General features: G+C 39.6%; 1 protein-coding gene across 1 annotated transcript; it reads right to left on the bottom strand.

Annotated features, from left to right (window-relative positions):
• Nucleotides 1-608: 608 nt before the first annotated feature.
• On the bottom strand, nucleotides 609-20,459 carry LOC139741093 (WD repeat domain phosphoinositide-interacting protein 2-like). The gene is made up of 10 exons (XM_071651683.1): nucleotides 20,277-20,459; nucleotides 13,932-14,014; nucleotides 13,184-13,350; nucleotides 8,030-8,317; nucleotides 7,036-7,106; nucleotides 6,251-6,358; nucleotides 4,650-4,814; nucleotides 3,625-3,729; nucleotides 2,540-2,790; nucleotides 609-1,175 (listed from the first exon to the last, which is right to left on the bottom strand). Exons 1-10 carry the CDS (start codon nucleotides 20,345-20,347, stop codon nucleotides 1,015-1,017), a joined length of 1,470 nt encoding a protein of 489 aa, XP_071507784.1. The 5' UTR covers nucleotides 20,348-20,459; the 3' UTR covers nucleotides 609-1,014.
• Nucleotides 20,460-21,224: the final 765 nt, after the last annotated feature.

The following is a 21,224-nucleotide window of genomic DNA, read 5'->3' as shown; positions in this document are numbered from 1 at the left end:
CAACATGGGTTCACTGGCTCAACTTTCACTTCTAGGAGCCAAAAACCGCTCTCATCCCTATACAGATATTTCGATGGCGCCAACCGCATCGATTTCAAATGCTATGATCCTCCTTCCTCTTCCATTCACTTTGGAAGAGTATTTTACAAATCTTGAGCCACAGCTTTGCATACGGTACTCCTGTGACGAAGCAGACCCCCAGTGAAAGCCCTCTAAAATGTTCCAAAAATTTCTGCTCGAGACAGCAAGGAGTCTCTGAGAAATGCTTGTACCAAATTTGTAATGTTTCACCAAGAAATATCAAATATATCCCTTTTCAGTTGTCCACAATTCATTTGAGGTATAATCAAGTTGTCTCTAGACAACTGTTTTTTAGCACCTTCCCTGTGTCCCTCCCCCAGACGTTTGGTAAATGAGGCTTCTGTCTATATGTTTATGTTATCGACATAGCGAATAACACAACAGTAGTGAACAAATGTCAACTTTGTGATGAGAAATTGAGTACAGTGTGATCACAGCCTCTGCAAAATCAACAATCTGAACGACGCAGATTGCTTCATTTGAAGTGACGGATCACACTACTAGGACAGCATGTTCACAAACACCTTTCTTTGCACGAACAAAAGAACGAGTATTCATCAATGGCAGGTCTAAAGGTGCATTAGAGTTACGGAATGGTCAAAAAGACACAATAAATCAATCATTTTCCCTGTGCCATTTTCACAGCACGACAAAAAGCATGGTAAACATTAAAGAGCCAGTTTTTCTGACACGTTTGATAGATGCGAGAGTGAACAGTCACTTCAAATGAAAATGCTGCAACAAGGAGGCAGCTAGCATCACATGCCAAACCTGTTGATATGCATCCCAACTCAACGTAATGATGATAATGCACATCTTCACCATTCGCGGACTATACCTTAGCGACAATCGCAGCAGGTGAGACTGTTGACAGATTAGAAAGCAAATTCGTGGCGGCCATCTTGGAGCATTACGGGATCGCAGTCTGAGACGTCATTCCGTGCACTGTGTCATGGGGGGAAACTCGTTCTCGTCGTCGAGTCTCAGCTGGTTGAGCCCTGTGGGGGCGCCAAACTGGTCATCAACACTGTCTGCAGCCACAATGAGCTCTTCGTTGCTGTGCCCGTGGTCCGCTCCACTGGGCGAGATCGGGTCTGGTGAGGACATGACAGGAAGAGAAGGAATATCACATTCAGGTGTACATTTACCAGTTTGGTTAATATCTTCTTTGATATTAGATTCACGTGGGTTTCACTTCTGTAAGAACCAAGTATATAAAAGAGAATTTAGGTAGCAGTGCATTATCTGTTATGCAGGAGGTGTTCACCATTTAAGTGATTCTTTGGGCCAACTTTAATACTTAATAAGGATGAACATTGCAATACGCTTGAGAAGAACAATGGGATAACTCGATACTTTTGTGCTCAAAAGCACACACACACACACACACACACACACACACACACACAAATCATAATGTGTACGACACTATAAGAGCAATACATTTCAGTGTTTTCATCTTTGCAAATTTTGTGAATTGAGCAATATCCACAAATATATTGTCTCTCGTAACACAAATGAATTGAATATTGCATCCAAGGTGGGAGAATTACTATTTTTCTCTCAAAAAGTGATAATGCTTTTTCCTCATTCAGTCAGCATGTTTCTCGGTCACAAAGTCAACCACTCCTAAAAATGTCACACAAGCCCTAATTCATGAAATATCATATTCCCAAAATACATGGCACATAGAGCATTTGCTTACATCTACATCCACTGCAGACATTGCCACCTTAATTTATCCAACAGAGGCATAAGTTTCTTGTCCATTTTTCATCAGTTTACAATACCCTCTGGGCCATATCTTGACCACAAACCAACGGAGTCCAGTAACCTTGAATCTCATGAAGTTAACCTGGCAAAGTCCACTCTATTTTCTCCATATTTTCATCTTTTCATGTCTTACACTGATTTCCATTTCGGATCTACAGACTCACAAAGCACAAAGCATAAAGCAGATCTAGACTGGTAGCACTATTAAAAAACTAATAAAATCATGACACCCTAAAAATCTTTTCTTATATCTACATCACTAACTCCCCATGCAACACTAGGGTACCAGTAATGAAAATAGCAAGGTCCTTTAGCAGAACAATGTCAACACTGCAGAGGCTCCACTTGATAACTAAAACCATATTACAGTGGACTCCCATTATAACGAAGTCCTCGGGACCGGCCATTGTCTTTCGTTACATCGAAATCTAGTTATAACCAAACAAATAAACAAAAAAACATAGAGAGGATATTGTTGCAGCCTGAATTTTTGTTTCCTTGGAACCAGAATTTTGTTATAGCCGCATTAGTTATAACGGGAGTGCACTGTACTGTTTCTTCTACAGTGCGGCAAAGAAAACATGATGTGCAAGTAAGCATCATTAGCATGAAGGGAATAACAAGTAGTATTCCTGACTGCTGTTCCATGAATGAAATCAAAAAGTGTATGGGTCACTTCAGTCACCTTTAGCGGGGCTCCTATGTGGTGATGACGAGAGGAGGTCCACATTGCGTGTCCCCACTGTCGCCGCTGCAAATGTCTTGGACGACGGGTTGAAGCCGAGTACTGCCTGGTCTCCCCTGCCCCCTACCGCGCCCTCATCACCCTTCTGCTGGCCTCCCGCGGCCGACGCGCTCTCCCCGCCCACTGCCGACGCAGACGCAGATGCTCCACTCCCGGCCAGACCACTGCTGCCCTCGCTCAGTCCGTCTAACCTGGGAGACGAATAATGAGAGGGTGTTGGGACAGTCACACCTTTTGATACATGTGTTGGTAGGAAAGCTGTGATATAGTGAATGAAGCTCATGGTCATCTGTAATACAGGAATACCTTGTATGACGACTGTCTACTCAAGTTTTTATTCTGAATTCTTTTCCTCTTGCAGGCTTGCCAACATCCACACATCAAAATCGGGGAATTTCCAAGGAGCTAGAGTATCAGGGAGATGCTTAAATGTGTTATATTCATCTCAGTGAGCAATAACAACTCCCAAGTCAACAAGGTTTGCATATTCTTTAGTTAGGTCTCAAAGAAATAATTCCCATTTTAGAGATCCTCTTGCAGGCTCAAGGGGACATGACAGCTCTGCTTTTGCCTCCAATGAAGAATTTTGACGGGCATACCATAAAGCGAGTAGATTCCAAAGGCTGATGTTCCATACAGTGAACACCGACCTCCGATAGAGCATTTACTGTAAAACCGCAATTTTTTGCAAGCATGAAATTTTTGCGAATTTGGCAAAGAGTCACAATGCGCAAAAGGAAAATGTATACAAAAGTATTTGTCAGCACAATCAAGTACACGTAATATACTCGTAATTTTTTCATGGTTGGAAGTTTCATGAGGCAAAAAAGGCCACTGGCTCCAATTCACGAAAGTTACTCGCCACGAATGTTTCTAGTTTTACAGCATTCAACGCACTGAATTGCTAATGGGAATATGCCGCTTGACCGCACTTTACTCAAGTAAGGACTTGCAAAGAAAACAAATGGCACATAAGACTTTATGGGTGTGGTTTTTATGTTTGTTTGTTTGTTTTTTTTGATTACCTGTGCTGCTTCAGTAGTGTGCAATCTCCTCCATCTGTGGGGTCCAGGTTGTAGATGTAAAGGAAGCCATCTGCTGCTGCTACCAACACACGTGGCTTGGAGATACTGCATGATATTAAAGTGGATGGACACATTGGTACAAAGTAAAGCCTGACTGAAAAGCTGCTTTCACTGATTTAAATAATATGATGCTATGTGAAGGGGGACATATTAGAATAAACATGACTAACAGCCACCGCCCTAGCCAATAATGCCTTACCAAGTGACTTGGGAAGAGCATGCAACATATATGAGTGTTCAAAAATGATTGAAAATGTTATCAAAGCACTTGATGCATTATTGTTTAATGAGGGAGAGGACAAACAGACATACATGTATACAGGCAACTCCCTTTTCAGCAAAGTCCTGTGGACCAGCAGTTTTCTTTTGTTATATCAAAATTTTATTATAGCCGAACAGCCGAGCGATGGAGTATGCAATAATATATAGATGACAATTTTGGAACCTAAACTTTTACTTAATAATAACTGTTTTCGTTACTACAGGAGTGCACTGCATAAAGAGTATTTATGTAACTACCCCAACTCTACCACTTGATACAAAACTGTGTGAAAAACATAGGTGAAAACTTAGCTGGACTGTAAGCCACTAACCACTAGACTCGATGCAATATTGTGTGGAAGGAAGAGATCACAAATGGAAGTAAAGCTTGACTAAATGACGCAACTCTAGCACAAGAGTAGACAACTACATTTTGAATTTGTATAATCAGATTATATAACCTGTGTGTACCAGAACAAATGCATACTTTTACTCATCTTTTACAGAATATAATGACAGTTCGCAAACATTGGTGTTGAAGTACGAAAACCAAGGGGGTCATTTTCAAAAACAGACAGTTACAAAGGAAAGCTTAATAATGTTCATCTGAAATACTGCACAAGAAAATACAAGGAGAAGAAAAGAGGCAAAAGGCACACAAAATGCACACAGGGTTTTTGAGGAAAAGAGGAATGGTGTCTCACTTTGCTAGGGCACAGACATTCTTTAGCCCTGAGAAGGGGAGCTTGACAATGGCAAAGGCCCTGTCCTGGGTCAGGACCTCCGTGACCTGTGATGGGAGATAGTTTGCTGGGGTCATCAAGGCCTTTCCTAGGTAGCTCATCCACGTTGAGGGCTCTTCCGCTGGCCTGCGACAAATATGGGAAGCAAAACACTTCAATGTTACATAAACCCTTTCAATGCCAATATAATTGGTTGTTTACCTGCCAAGCTATTTCACTAGCATTTGGTAAATCCCCTTAAACTTTACACTAAGCTAAAATAAGACAACCTATGTGCCGTATTGCTGTGAAGGTAATAGTACATTGGAGATCAGAGGGGCTACAAATTGTATATATATACCATATATTTACTGAGTCTAATTTTTTTTTTTTCAAATGGGGCTTCTTAACAATTTCATGACAGGTTAACTGCGCAATCATGGAGTACATCAATGAACAGAAAAATGTAGAGGTCATGTCAAGATCAGAGCTAATAATTTCACAAACAGCACTTAACTCGAGAAATTTGCAAAAATAAAACCTCAAAAAATAAATGGCATATAGGCTTACAGTGATCATGTTCGCCGACAACTAGTGTCAATATAACAGTGCCAACTGTTAGCAAACAGGTATGTCTATTAGTGAATCAAGCTCAGAAAAAGAGAGAGCCATACTAATAAAATGCTACATGTACATGTAGAGTACGGATCAGGGGTGGATCCAGGAATTCTGTAAAGAGGGGGCGCATGCGCTCCCCCACTTTTTCTTTTTATTTCTTTTGTTTTGGCAAAAAATAAAGGGAGCGCGCACTCGGTGCGCTGCCCCCTGGATCCGCCACTGCAGATAGTGCACTGCGATGCACAATAAAAATCAATCAAAAAGAAATGTATACCTAGATCTGTGATAAAAAGAAAGTCTGAGGGCCTCTTCCAACAAAGGATTACTTTTTTATGGAAATTGCTTATAATGAATTGACACTAATATTGCTTACTATCAGGATTGCTAGTGCAAAAGTTGGTTTAAATAATGGTGCATTACGAACAAAAGTATGTCTTTACTTTAGTAGTGAAGCCATCACTCAGTGTACAAACTACCAGTAAATTAAGTTATTAGGCATCACTTCTGGTATCCATTTTATTTTTTATGTATAAAGACTTGTGATGATCACTGGTTTTTGACATTCTCAGTATTAACAGATGAAAGAGTAGCAGTTCTCTTTTAACATTCTCTCACATGAAAAGAAATGACTGCAACCCTATTCTACAGACAATGTATTTCTTTGCCTAGACTAATGCAATCCTTTCTGCTGATCAAAACTAAAAAAATCTGTAACTAATTTTACTCTTCTGCTTTGTCTCATTTTCTTCATAATGTACTGAACACAATCAACATAGTATCACCTATTCAAAATGCATTTTTCAAAATTGACAGCTACCATGTGATGGCTGCAAATTGAGACATAATGGTCTGCTTTGAACCTTGCACATTCATCAATAACAGCTGCAACTGGGAAGGGTACATAACTGCCCAAAACATTGATACACACAACAGACTGTGCTTTCACACATCACAAACGGACTAACTTTTCTTTTGGTTGCTCTAGCTTGAAGATGTGAACCGTCTCTGTGTTGCTGGAAGCACACAAGAATATTGCGTCAGCACTGAAAGCCAAGGAATTGATGCTGACACACCTGGAAAAATCATAACAAAAAGAAATAAGAAAAAAGAAGAAGAGATATTTGCTCAATCACTTTCATTATAATCTAATAAGTAAATCTAGATAGCATATATTTTTTCCATTTACAACACATCTTAAGATGGTATGACACTGAGGAAAATCAACATCTAAAATCCCAATTAACAATAAAAATACATAGCTAGAGCTTTAAAGGGTATTGTCATCAAATTCACAATCCCTTATCCCTCGTAAGCATGGTTACACATGACATTCCTCGGTTCATCTCACTAGGTCCTGAACCACAGACCTAGTGAGAATGAGGAAGACACATCATTGACCGAGCCAGCCAATGATCGATGACCATCCCCCAATCTGGCTGTGGAACCAGTCCATTTAGCTTCAATATTCAACTCAGTGTTCCAGCTACACCTACCTTTTAACACTTCATTTCTAACCATTTGTACAATGTACCATGTGTCCTAAGAAACTGCAGCCAAGAATAAAGGAATGAAACATGCATTAATTACCTAGGTATCATTCAAAACAAAATTCTAAATGTCACTACGACTGTAAATGTGAAGTTGCTTTTAGATTACTCTGTGATACTGCTGGAAATGATGAAATACCCATGACAAATCAGTATTTTGCTGCAAGTCTCAAATAAAACCAAGACAAAGAGCACTGTCTCACCTCTTCACTCCTCTCCTGAACTCAAAGAGCTTCTTGCCCTCCGGGATAGAGAACACCCTGATGACCGTACCCTGCAAAAGATCAAACATTGAATCATTCACATGGATTCATCAACATAAAACCATTAGAACTTTTGAATGCATGCTGAATACCATTCTTCGCCGACTTGCGTTTCTGACTATGTGTGTGTGTGTGGGGAGGGTGAGGGAAGAGGGAGAGTGTTGGTTTTGCTGTTTTTCTCTCAGAAGATGACATCATGTCAGACTTAGGTGCCTGAAAAGGGGGAATGTTCATATTTACTAGAACTATTACAGGCATACTGAAACTGTGCCCCCAGTGACTGCAATGGAACAATGATTGGCCACCTACAGTATCTAAACTAAACAACACATACTGTTTCACTAACTTCTGTCACCTTTTGTGCAGGACAGATGTACGTGTATCTCAGAAGGAAATCCTGCACAAAATATGAACATCATCCACAGAATTACAACTTGCCCAAATCATGGATACCTGAAAATCAACATTAATGACATTAATGAAGTTTTAGGTCCTCATAAATTAGCATTATATCATTTGTAATTTAAACATTAAGGAACCAGGAAGTCTATAGACACCTGAGCTCAAACAGATTTATTTTTTTCTATTTACTTTTCAATTTTTCCAGGACAACAGCTAGATCACAACTACAATGAGAGCTTGAAGTGTACATGGTGAGTGATGACAGCCTTATAAAGCCAAAAATCACCTTCTCTGACAGCTTTACTGCTAGATTTTGGCTGACAGTATCCTCTGTAATATAGGTACCTGCTCAGTTTGGCCATATCTAGTGCTTCAGCGAGATGTAAAAGAGGTTAAAGACTCCCACATATCACACATTAACGGTGGAATATTGTAGTACTTCATTTTCTTATTTTTTTCTTCTGTACTTCAAAACAAAATTCCATTGATAGTGTGTTTCTTGATAAATAGTGTATCATTTCTGAGCACGTACCTTTTCAGAAGCAGTGGCTAGCTTGGTGCCGAGTGTATCGAATGCCAGCGCGGCCAGTGGGCTGTTGTGGGCAGAGATCATGGTGACCGCCTGGAGGTTGACCGTGTCAAAAATCTGCACCTCCCCAATCTGGCTGCTGCCTGGATAGGCCAAGTAGCAGTTGTCGTTGTTGATGGAGAGTGCGCAGAGTCCGTTTGGGTTGGGGGGCGTGTCCCGTATGGTGTGTAGTACCTTCATGTCTCGAATATTGTGAACATACAAGCTCTCCTCAAGTGCAACTATTAATCTCTGAAAGTAAGACAATGGCAAACAACAGCATAATTAAACATTTGCATTTAGCAATTAGAACAGTCTCATATCACACAACATTTTATGCAAAAAATAGTTAGCAAAACTGTGCATCATACAATTGTACTTACTTAGCAACAATCTAGTGCTGGACTGCAAAAGACCTTTCTTACTTGCTAAGATGCATAACTGATGGAATTCAACTTTAATCATACTCTTGATAGAGATGAATTAGAACCATTTCTGTCCAAACCACTCAACCTGATTCTGGTGCTCTCTTTATAAGAATGAACATTGGTATCAAATTGTCAAAAAAAAAAGATGTTTGCTACTAAATGGTGCATAATTTCATGATGCATCCATAATGTGCTGCAAGCCTGCCAACAGCAGTCAGCATATAATAAAAAGTACGCATTTAAAATACCTAAATTATGCTTCCCCACCTTCTTCCATCTTAAACTGTGACATAGTAGAAAGAGGGTGGTTGGGGGGAAGGTATTGAAAGCAAGCAATTATTGCTTTAAATCACAATTTTTTTTTGTTGCCATTGTCTGACAATTCATCAAGGAACAGGGGAGTGACAGATTTTTGTTAAGTCTGAAAGAGAAATAAGACTTGCGATGTAGCATCATAATTACAAAGTATTGCTTTATCATGAAATCTTCATTTTAAAGACCTCTGGCAGTTATTATCACATCCGTGTGAACATCCCACTGCGTATATTCAGGTGAACTTTTGAAACATACCCCTCAGGTACATAATGATGCTGATGCTTTTCCCCCAGATGTGTTAACAATTCAGTGTCAACCTGCCAGGCCAGATCAATGCTGCTTTCTAAACCTATATTCCTAATCATACAGATGTCATGTATTATCCCCCCCCCCCCCCCCCATGGGATTTGGTCAGTGTCGACTGACCAAAAGAGATATGCTTACAATGCAATCAATCAGCACATGTACAGTGTCAACAAATGTAAGTTCAGTAATCAAAGACTGGTATGTTCATGAGTCAAGAACTAGAAGTTGAGCTAAAATGTCACAAAGAAACCATGATCTAGTTTGTATGGAGTTTGCCCTTCTTTGGGACAGCTGAACTCAGGGACACAGACAAGGTGACACACATCTACAAGTGATAAACTGAGATCCCATTTGATGCAAAATCGACATAAAGAACAGACTAGCTGAATTTAAGCTGATCAAACATGCGGACACGGATACACTTGTATGATTAATTAATTCCTTGGCCAACATAGTGAGTACTTAAAGTCTAGGCCGTGTTGATACAGAAGTGCAATCAAATGTGCATTAAAAGTCTGTTCATCTCAAATGAAAACATGTTTGTATGAGACTAAGAGGGCAACTTTTCATTGAAAAGCATTGCACAATGTGATGTTCTGTGCCATCTCTGCATAAAAGTACAATGCACTCCTGTTATAACGGACACGGTTATAAAGAAATTCCGGTTACAACGAAGTAAGAAGTCGGGCCGCAACATTATCCACTCTAAGTATTCTTATTCTTTATTTGTTTGGTTAACAAAATTTCGCTATAATGAACGAAAACTGCCGGTCCCAAGGACTTCGTTATAACGGGAGTCTACTGTAACTGTGTTCGTTATAACAGGAGTGCACTGTAGTGTTATGAAGAGATGGCACAGAACATCACATTGTGCAATGCTTTTCAAACAAAATTCTGGTTACAACATTAACATTAAATCAATTATTGTTAACCCATGGGGCTGTCAGGTTTCCATGGGATCGATTATCACTGAACACGTCAGACAGAATCCTGGATGCATTGGTTTTGTCCACAATGTATCCATGTGCTCAGCACTCTAAACTGTCCAGTACGTCCAGTACATGTACTGTAGGTAACTTATCATGTACAAGGTATAATGATAATGTGAAAATATGGGTATATACACATTTACAAATGCCATAAAAGTTCTCTGTTCCATGCAATAAACTCTTGCATTACAGGTGCACCCTCATTTAATAATGATATTCTGAAGTCATTTCACTGCAGCCAACCTAGAATCACATTAAAATGCACAGTAAATGAGTAGACCTGGGTCATAGAAAGGGTACTGCAATGATACCATTATGCCTGCAGTTGGAAGAGTTCACCATCTCCTGTAATTCTTTTGATGGGTTTTTGTCTCTGAAGACAGAGTCAGTTAGAGCAAATACACTGGGCAGGTCTCTATCTAACAAGGAAATGTTCATGCTCTATTCGTGTACATGAGTGTGTGTATATCTTTCTGTCTGTCTGTCTGTCTTTGAGTGGGCATGTGTGTTATTATAGAATGCATCTTCACAGGATTCAATGGAAAAACTTAAAAACCAAACAGTGTTTTTATCATTGCATTGTAATTCCATTTATTAACAAAGGGGGGGGGGGGGAGGCGAAGCCATATAATAGATTAACACAGAGCTATGCTAACAAAATGCGATGACTCATTTTCTGTCAGTTGAAGTGCCTTGGCTACCACTATGTTGGGGGAAAAAAGTCAAATTAAAACACAAGGTCACACTAATCAGGTGTGCTTTGAACGTGTCAGCAAGGCCACTTCAGTGAAGAGAAGGGCTGCCACACATTTCACACATATTATGCATACAGTTGACTTCATGAGCATCAGTATCATCAGAAGTGGATTTCAGGCAGGAGATCAGTGTTGGATACAATGGAATATTCCAAAGATGTTAACTGATTGATGTAAAAATCCGTATTATTTCTTAATATATAATTGCTTGCAATACTCTTGATGTCAAATGAATGGGCAGGCAAAGATATCCTTAAACTGCTCAATGCAACAACAACAAGGAAAAGTAGAAATTACGCGGTGCGTAATATATGTCCCCGCCGGAAGTAGCATTTAGTAGCAAAATGCACAATATAGGTAAAAAGATGAAGGTCAAAGGTCAAAGAAGTCAAAGGTCAAAATTCTATGTAGAAGTTTTGAAGCCCTCACCTAGTGCCATCACATAAAGCAAACGGAATCGAAATCGGGTTAGAAATGGCGAAGGAGTAGCATTTTGTAGGCAATGTGCAATATAGGTCAAAAATCAAGGTCAAAGGTCAAAGAAGTCAAAGGTCAAAATTCTGTGTAGAAGTTTTGAAGCCCTCACCTAGTGCCATCACTTAAAGCAAACGGAATTGAAATCGGGTTACAATTGGCAAAGGAGTAGCATTTTGTAGCAAAATGTACAATATAGGTCAAAAATCAAGGTCAAAGGTCAAAGAAGTCAAAGGTCAAAATTCTGTGTAGAAGTTTTGAAGCCCTCACCTAGTGCCATCACATAAAGCAAACGGAATCAAAATCGGGTTAGAAATGGCGAAGGAGTAGCATTTTGTAGGCAATGTGCAATATAGGTCAAAAATCAAGGTCAAAGGTCAAAGAAGTCAAAGGTCAAAATTCTGTGTAGAAGTTTTGAAGCCCTCACCTAGTGCCATCACTTAAAGCAAACGGAATTGAAATCGGGTTACAAATGGCAAAGGAGTAGCATTTTGTAGCAAAATGTACAATATAGGTCAAAAATCAAGGTCAAAGGTCAAAGAAGTCAAAGGTCAAAATTCTGTGTAGAAGTTTTAAAGCCCTCACCTAGTGCCATCATATAAAGCAAACGGAATCAAAATCGGGTTAGAAATGGCGAAGGAGTAGCATTTTGAAGCAAAATGTACAATATAGGTCAAAGGTCAAGGTCAAAGGTCACAATTGAAATTCTGTATAGAAGTTTCAAAGCTCCCATGTAGTGCTATCATATAAAGCAAACAGAATCAAAATTGGGTTAGAAATGACGAAGGAGTAGCATTTTGAACGTTTTGATCACACACGGACGCACACACGGACGGACACACGGACGGACGGACGGACACACGGACACACACACGTACGGAGCCCGTTTCATAGTCCCCTGCTCGAACTCGTTCGGCGGGGACAACAAAAAGACATGAACTTGGAACAAGCAATGCAAGGAAAACAAAGATCGGTAAGAGCTAAATCTAAATACTATAATGGCTCTGTAATCGAATATTTTATCTAAAGACTGATAACATGCAACCAACCACTCTTTGATTTAAAAGTGGTGGCACTTGAATACCAGATGGTTTACAATATTTACTGACCTGCCAGATGTCAAGTTCCAAACATACAGTAATTCTGCTCTTAGTGATATTATTACATTAAAATTGAAGCTGGTATAATGACTCAGGTATCGGTACATTTTATACAAACACATACCTGCCAACCCTGAGACTTAATAAATCTGAACAAACAAAGAAAAATTATTTAAAAATCTGAGCATTCATAAATTTCATATAACTATTAACAGATATTTCCAAAAAATCAGAACACACTGAAATTAATGTGTTTTCTTTCAGTGCAAAATCTGAATATTCGGATTAAAATTGATCAGTTGGCAGGCATGCAAACATACTGAATATTTCATAAATGTGGACTGTTAAACATGTGTACAAACTTAACTTGAAGTGCTCAGCATACAAATCTCTTTCCACAATAAGCATGGAATTAACATATCAATGATTAATACGTGCAATGAATCAATATTCAAGATTGCAGATAATGCATGTTCCAGACACGAAGTGACACTAAATGTTATTATTTTGAGGAAAGCTACACAGAGAATTGACTGATACAATTCAAGTTATAGAAGGTCCGACATGAAATATTCTGATATAAGTTCGTTGCTATTTTACTACAACTTCCTGCAACTTGTGCACGAGAAAACTAGGGGAGCAGTTGAGTGAGAGGGAGAGAGAATGGGGTGAGGGTAGAGACAAAGAGGAAAATGAAAAATCAACAAGCAAAGCTGAAGAGTCATAGTCAGTGAAGAGAAGGACTGCTCACCTTGCGATTCAGCTTGACAGCGAGAATGGTGTTTGAATAGCTGTAGTTGCAGATCTCCGTGCCCTTTTTGAAGTGGCACACCTTCAGTTTGCGCGGTGCCGTGAGAGAGACCACCGCCACCAGGCTGCTGGAGAAGAGCCTCTCCACGATGCAGATGTCTTCCGATTCTGCCAACAGAACATGGGGATAAATTCTAAAATGAGGGCGGAGTACAGAACAGCGATGCGACCTGAAACCAGGGCACACTGGCTGAATCAAAACCCATGATCAATTATCCATTAATATGATACTGACTGGATAACTTTCACCTCAATTTATTACTTCTTGTGTCATTGGGTCTTTTTTTTTAATGTATCCTGAATACCGTGCAAGCTATGAAGAGCATAGTGTAACACGAAGCATGGCACAACAACCATAGCAGAGAATTTCTTAACGAAAATCTTACTTCAGATCTTCAGCAAACTGACATAATACATAAGATGTCTGAAACTTCATTATCCATCTAATAAAAATAACAACAATACATTTTGAACAAGACATGCTGACATTAGGAAAGATATTCGATGAAGATATGAGGAAGTCTTTGCATGAGGCAGATTGGTTCATAATTGTTGAAGATCAAGACCTACATAGATCATTTTTCTTTTTGAATGCTTAATCATTAAAAAAATACAGAATTATACCAGTTTCTATTACAACAAAAATACAGTAAGTGGTTAGTGAGGTCACTCACTAATGTGCATATTACCATGTTCATAAATCTGCTCTAGCTTGTCTACAGATGTAAGAGAAAACAGCCGGTAGCTGTTCTTTGTCCCAACTGCCAGGGAACTGCAGAAAAGAAGGAAAGGATGAAAACAGAAAGAGAAAATTATCAGACAGTACAATTTCAGAAATTGTGTGAAAAAGACCCATTTAGGATCATTGTTCATCAAGTACAAACATCAATAGTTTTGAATTACACGGAAATGCTGATGAAAACGGTAAAACAAAACTTTTTTATTCCATACATCTAGGACAAAATAATTAAGAGAAAGAATTTCAAATTAACATACAGTACCTCACAGTTCAAGACATACATTGTATGTGTTTGTCTTACTTCCCATTCAGCTTAACTGACAACAATTTTGTGATTGAGAACATCAGAATAACACTCATTCCATTTGGCAACAACTGGCTACATGTTTAGCATTGAAAACGGCTGTAACATGAACTTCATTCTATTTCCTGCAAATGTGAAAGTCATTATTTGAAGCATCAACATACAAACAAGGTCCACTTTATAAGCTATCGGTAACATCAGCCTCACTGAAGTACCAATTCTACACTATGTTTGAAAAGCAAACTTGTCATGAGAATTTCATCAAAGTCACAATGAGTCTACATGTACTTTGTGTAACAACCATTGTGATGGGCAAGATAAGGCCCATGTACACCCATATAGAAATACACGTGTGTATGTACATGTACTTGCAGGTACGTACTTGTAATGTGAAGTATGTACGAAAATGTTGGTAAATAATTGACATCACTATGGAGTAATCTTGGGATATTCTGGGTGACTGATAAAAACTACATTTTTAGAGTCTCATATCTACAATATACTCAATCATGCATTAATTTCATCAGATCTGGAATACATTAAAATAATTTCTTGAATTAGAACTGGGACTATGGGTATGCTGTATTTTTCATATTTTTTTTTCTTTTTGAGTATTAATATGTTGACCACAGATGCTAGATGTTGATAACCCATAATACAACCCATTCAAATGATGCATTACACTGCAAGTGAGACCTACTGCATGCTCAGTTCATGCTCAATGCTGAAGTCTGTCTTGACAAAACACATTTGTCACTGCAGTTTCATTATTGAAGTACCCACCAAATGTGACAATAATAGAAACCTGCACCATCCTATACTTTTTGTAGCAGCTACGTAGGCCTATACTTGTGTACTGTAAAACCGAAATGTGTGTGTGCATTGTAATTTTGCAACTTTCATGAATACCAAGATTTATGAAATTAAATTGCAAGCTAAAGTTCCTGTCGACACTATCTGCATTGAATGCTGAAAATTTCATGCTGCAAAAATGTCATGCTCTATAGTACCGGTATGTTGAATCAATGATAAGATAAAATTATTGTTTGAAAATGTACGTTGCTAGAGCTAAAAATTCAATGTTATTTTCATTCCACTAATCCCTACATCTACATAATGATGACTTCAACAAAATCACAAATGAATCACAATAGGATTCATTTGGCATTAATGAAGATTTGTGTGAGATGAATAAATGTTTAGATGGTCACATGAATACATATTTTGAAATCATATCTCCAGAATTCTGAACTTATCATGGCTCACAAACAATAATCATGATATCAAGATTTTGCCATGAGGATCTACCATGGTTGGCACCATATTTTGCATCATGCGTTCTCGTAAATCATACCACAACCTACTTGACAGCTTCAATCTGTCGTCTCTTCAGGTATGTTACACAGAAATTCTCATTCTAAAAATCTGCCCAGACCATTCACATCATGTACAGTAAAACATGATTCTCTTGCTGAAAAATACTTCATACTGACATTTTATGAACTTGAAGTTGTAGGACTTAAGTTGTATTTTGAGGACGAGATCAAATAACAAGTCACTATGAAATCACAAAATAAATGGAAACTCTAGCCAAAAATTTAAATCTTTAATAGAGAGTTTTAAACAGAAATGCCAAATCAACCTTATAACGGATTCTTTCCTAGACCATCCAGCCACTTTTAAACATTACTATTAACAACACATACAAAAATGGAAAAAAAAAATCAGTCAACAAAATAAATTGCAGTTCAAGGAGTATCTCATCTAGTTGGTGAGGTAAAATTCACAAGGAGATAAATGCAAGTTTGCATTAATTTTTCATGCCAGCTTTTAACTAATTCTTCATCTTAAAGGCAGAGTATCAGATGAAATCATGCAAATTCAGACGCTTTTCTTCATTTCTCAAAGCCCTTTTCTATTTTAGATAGCATACTTTCACTAAGAAGCGTAAAGTTGCTGTCAGTGTGAAGTATGATCATGTCACAAGACTTATTTGGTTACTATTGACTGAAGCATTTGATAACTATTTTTAACTGAAAAGAGAGAAAGAAAGAAAATTGTGTTGCTACTCACTGCTAGACAGATACTGGAAATGTAAACAGTGGGTTTGCATTTAAGGACATCTGATATGAACTTCTGCTGATGATATGCTGTTGCTATGATCACACACTGCCCATCTGCCCTTTATTTAGTTTGATTGTGAGTGTGCAGGCTGCATATGCCGCAATCCCAAATCCCAATTAAATTAGGAAGAGGCTCATGAAAAGTGAGTTATCTGGTCATCGACATATGATGACATGAATGATATCCCAGGGTACCAAATAAAAATCAGCCATTTTGTTGAATTATTTATTTATTTTTTAAGGTTGTACCCTGGGTTGCCAAAAAGTGGAAATTATTTTGGTGCTGGAGCTAGCGCACGCTACATGTCGCCACTGCACTGTACTGCACTGCACTGCACTGAAGCACACGCTATTGCTAGCACAGCATACCATGCACGCATAGTATAACATGCAGTAGACAGAAAGATCCGTCTGTCCGGAGGACTCTTAATGCTGTCCTCCGTAGACAGACGGAAGGTACCAGTACCCATTGCTGTGTGGATGTTCTTAACCACTAGCCTGACTCTATAGAAAATTGGGTGAGGTACCTCACCCTTCTCGATTGCGTCTAATTCATGGCCCTAGGTCGGCAAATTTAAGCTTGAATAGTTAAATCAACTATTCAAGAATAGACTACACTCACCAGATTAATGAATAATCCAATATTTTGGTAGAATTTTCAACGCAAAACACACATCAACCAGCCCGTCACGTCGTCACGTTCAAACTGCAGAAACATACAGTATGAATCTATTAGCCAATCACATGCGAGGTAGTTTCTACGTGTTTTTTTTACTAAAACACGTACCTCGCATGTGATTGGTTTACAGATTCAAAATGGCGACCTACAGCTAGCGAACGGCGATGTTGCGATATGGATAAAATTTCTGCATTATAACCGAGTTACTGTGAGTATTTCGATTGCACAATGTGAGAAATTAACCCCAAATATTGCTGCATAATGTGTCATGTCATGTCAAACTTGTTTGAATGTAAAAAAGCTGTCAGAAATTTGGTTTATCGTAACGTTTGATCTGTGCGCGTTGCTCCACACAGGAGCTGGGATCATTGACTTCGGTCTGTATACGGAGGGGATCCGTGAAGCCAGACGAAGTCTCCGCGGAATATTCCCAGACGGACAGATACAGACCGATCTTTCGGTCAAAACATGCAGAGGCATGGGAATGACATGTACACACACACACAGTGCATGCATTTCTCTGCGGCTGTCCTTGAGAGGACGTGAGGTGGCGCTACACAACGTGGTACCCCGTGCCGGGGTAACGCGTGATGCATCATATGACTTGCATCCCGATGACTGATTTGGTTCAAATTTACAGCAGTGCTTGGAAAAAAGCTACAAAAATGTAGTTAGTATATCCTGTGATTTTGATGTTATTAAGTTTGCAGATCTAACGTTAGCACTGATGCCCCATTGTCAGTCATGTCAGAGTCTTGACCGAAAGATCGGTCTGTATCTGTCCGTCGGGGAATGTTCCGCGGAGACTGCGTCTGGCTTCACGGATCCCCTCCGTATACAGACCGAAGTCAATGATTGCGGCTCCTGTGTGGAGCAGTAGCGCACAGATCAAACGTTACGATAAACCAAATTTCAGACAGCTTTTTTACGTTCAAATAAGTTTGACATGACATGACACATTATGCAGTAATATTTGGGATAAATTTCTCACATTGTGCAATCGAAATACTCACATAAACTCGGTTATAACGCAGAAATTTTATCGATATCGCAATATCGCCGTTCGCGAGCAGTACATCGCCGTTCGCGAGCAGTAAGTCGCCATTTTGAATCTGTAAGCCAATCACATGCGAGGTACGTGTTTTAGTAAAACAAACACGTAGAAACTACCTCGCATGTGATTGGCTAATAGATTCATAGTGTATGTTTCTGCAGTTTGAATGTGACGACGCGACAGACTGTGTTTTACGTTGGAAATTCTACTAAAATGTTGGATTATTCATTAATCTGGTGAGTTTTATGTATTCTTAAAAAGCTAATTTCACCATACAAGCTTAAATTTGCCGACCTACGGCCGTGAATTATGCACTTGTCAATGTAATGACTCACCCCACTACCCCCGGACATGGGTGCGTCATTTCCGCGTTTGGTCCGTCAAATTTGTGACCCAGGTGTGCGTCATTTTACCAGCTATGTCCGTCAAATTTTTGACCGAGAGGTGCGTCAAAATCCCATCATTGTCGTCAAATTTTTGACCGAGGGGTGCGTCATGGTACGTCACTTGGCTATGGAACATAACACGCATTACTAGTATTCTGAACCGAGGGGTGCGTCATGGTATGCACTTGGCTATGGAAAACTGCACGCATTTTTGCACGCTACCCAGTACCGGATACACGTACGTACCGCGAGTGAATTTACAGTGAGCGCTTTCCCGCGGCAAGTGAAAATCAAAGTCGGGAAGCGTTTTGGAGTAGGCCTAAGAGGGAAAAATGCTTGCCCGAATCTGGTAAGCAAATGATTTAAAAGCCACCCTTTCTCCTCACATTTTCTTTCCAACAAACTCATGAAATCACGCATACTCAATCTCAAGCCAGACGGACTGTTTAGCGATATAACGATTTCAACCTCACAGGGAAAAATCAAAGATCGTATACGGATTTCCGTATACGATCTTTGGTATACCGTTGCGTGGTGCGTACTGCGCGTACCTGCTGTATAGTAGCAGGCAAGTCGAGTGTTAGTGGTGCGCGACTCGCTCGCTAACGCTGTGCAATTCGCAAGTGAGCAGCGTGCTCGTTATTCCTCATCGAACGTACATCGTCCATGTGTTGCATTCAACCGGACTAGAAATGGCCGCGCACATACAGCGCATCTGCAGACAAGTCACGGCCAGGTGTGGATTGCATGCACATACATTCGGAATATCGTAGCAGCAGAGTGATGTGTGGTGAATGACGGTACGGTGCTTACAGGGCCAGGGTAAGGGAAACTTGCCGAAACTTTGACAAATTGTGTTTACGAACCGAAAGAAAATGAAATTGCGTGAATAAAGCGTATGCAAAAATCCTTCCAGTATTTACGGGGTGCGTCAAATGTACCAAGGATGTCCGTCAAGAAAGTGACCTAGGTGTTCGTCAAAAACCCCGTGTTGTCCGTCAAAAAAGTGACTGTGGTGTTCGTCAAAAACCCTGTGTGGTCCGTCAAAAAGTGACTGTGGGGGTGCGTCAAAAACCCCGTGTGGTCAGTCAAAAAATGACCATGACGCACCCATGTCCGGGGGTAGTGGGGTGCGTCATTACATTGACAAGTGCATTAGACGCAATCGAGAAGGGTGAGGTACCTCACCCAATTTTCCATAGAGACAGTGGTTAAGAACATCCACACAGCAATGGGTACTGCAACCTTCCGTCTGTCTACGGAGGACAGCGTCAATGGCAAAATGTAAAAGAGTCCTCCGGACAGACGGATCTTTCTGTCTAGTCAGAGTCATGCCATGGCCTGGGCATGGGCCATGGTGGTTCTCTGTCTACGTCTGCGAGCCACCAATGCAGCGCAGAACATGAATTCAGTTGTCACTAATCTCACTCAAACTTAAAGCTTAATCTAAAAAGATCTGCTGCGGTCTTTACAAGTTTACCCTTGCAATAGTACTACATGCTTAACTTGAGGTACAGCTTTGTCACTGTAGTGTAGTGTCATTGCGATTGCATCACTGCTTAGTTTTATGTATCGAACGATGTATTTCACCATTATCACAGCACTGCACAGCTGCATTGCGCACTGGGGATGGGGCGAATATCCAGCGCACTGTAGCACAGTACTCAGTAGGCCTACATCGTTGATCACACGCACACAGTGTACAAACACTGGTGATCGCAATACGAAACCAGGGAAAAGGTAACTCACGTATAGTCTTGGTTAAAATTGACGAAAAGCAGATTCGAACTTGAATCCGATGACTGATTTGCGAGGTTCATCGGGCTAGATTTCTTTCCCCGTCAGCGCGTTAAATATATTCTGTTCATAGCCGTCAAATTCCGTAAAAGGACGATGAATTCACAGTCCGCCGTTCGCAGTAAAATCGCAGGTCCCCTGTTTACTGTTTTTGTAGACGAGCGTAGCATACCAAATCTTTCCAAGGGATCGTCGTGTGCTCCTCCAAAAGATATTTCAGAGATTTTACCCCAGTCTTTCCAGATATCTCTTTTACGCATGCGCGAAATCCAGCTGTCTGCTCTTTTTGCTTTGTTTAGGTGAAAATGTCTTGCTTGGCACAATTTTTTATTCTTGAAGAGACAAGAAAGATTTATGCATGGATATCGATAGTCATTCGAGACACGTAAGGTCTTGGCTACATGTTCGAAGACAACTATGTGAGCCGAAAAGGTCAAAACGAGATCTTTATTGTTTTCCTCGAGGCTGCATACTAAAAGAATACATAAACACAAAGAGCCAAAGTAGATATACTTCCTATCTCAGAAAACTAATTGATTAATTAGTTTTCTGAGATAACTACACTGTATCACATAATTTTGCAGATGTATAGAAGTCTAGTCAAAATGACAAAACAGGCGGATACTCATTTCTTTTCAGTCACATACTCAATTTAATTTCACTTAGAGTAATGACAGGCTAAGATAGAAAAAAAGAAAGAAAGATGATCTTAATCAGGCGCCCGTACCATATGTCATATTCGATATACCCTGCTACATGCACATTTCGAAATAACATTTCGATCAGAACTAATCAGGAAAATAACATGTCTAAACCAATGCATGCAATTCAGCCTCAAGACAAATAATTCATGCAGAATTATATTGACATTGACATGGAAATGCTTTTATTGTACATGTG

Source organism: Diadema antillarum, unplaced genomic scaffold (genome assembly GCF_040938485.1).
Source record: "Diadema antillarum isolate AM-2024a unplaced genomic scaffold, OU_Dant_1.0 seq00000901_RagTag, whole genome shotgun sequence".
NCBI lineage: Eukaryota > Metazoa > Echinodermata > Echinoidea > Diadematoida > Diadematidae > Diadema > Diadema antillarum.
The sequence above is the reverse complement of the archived record's forward strand: the minus strand, read 5'-3'. Positions and strand labels throughout refer to the sequence as shown.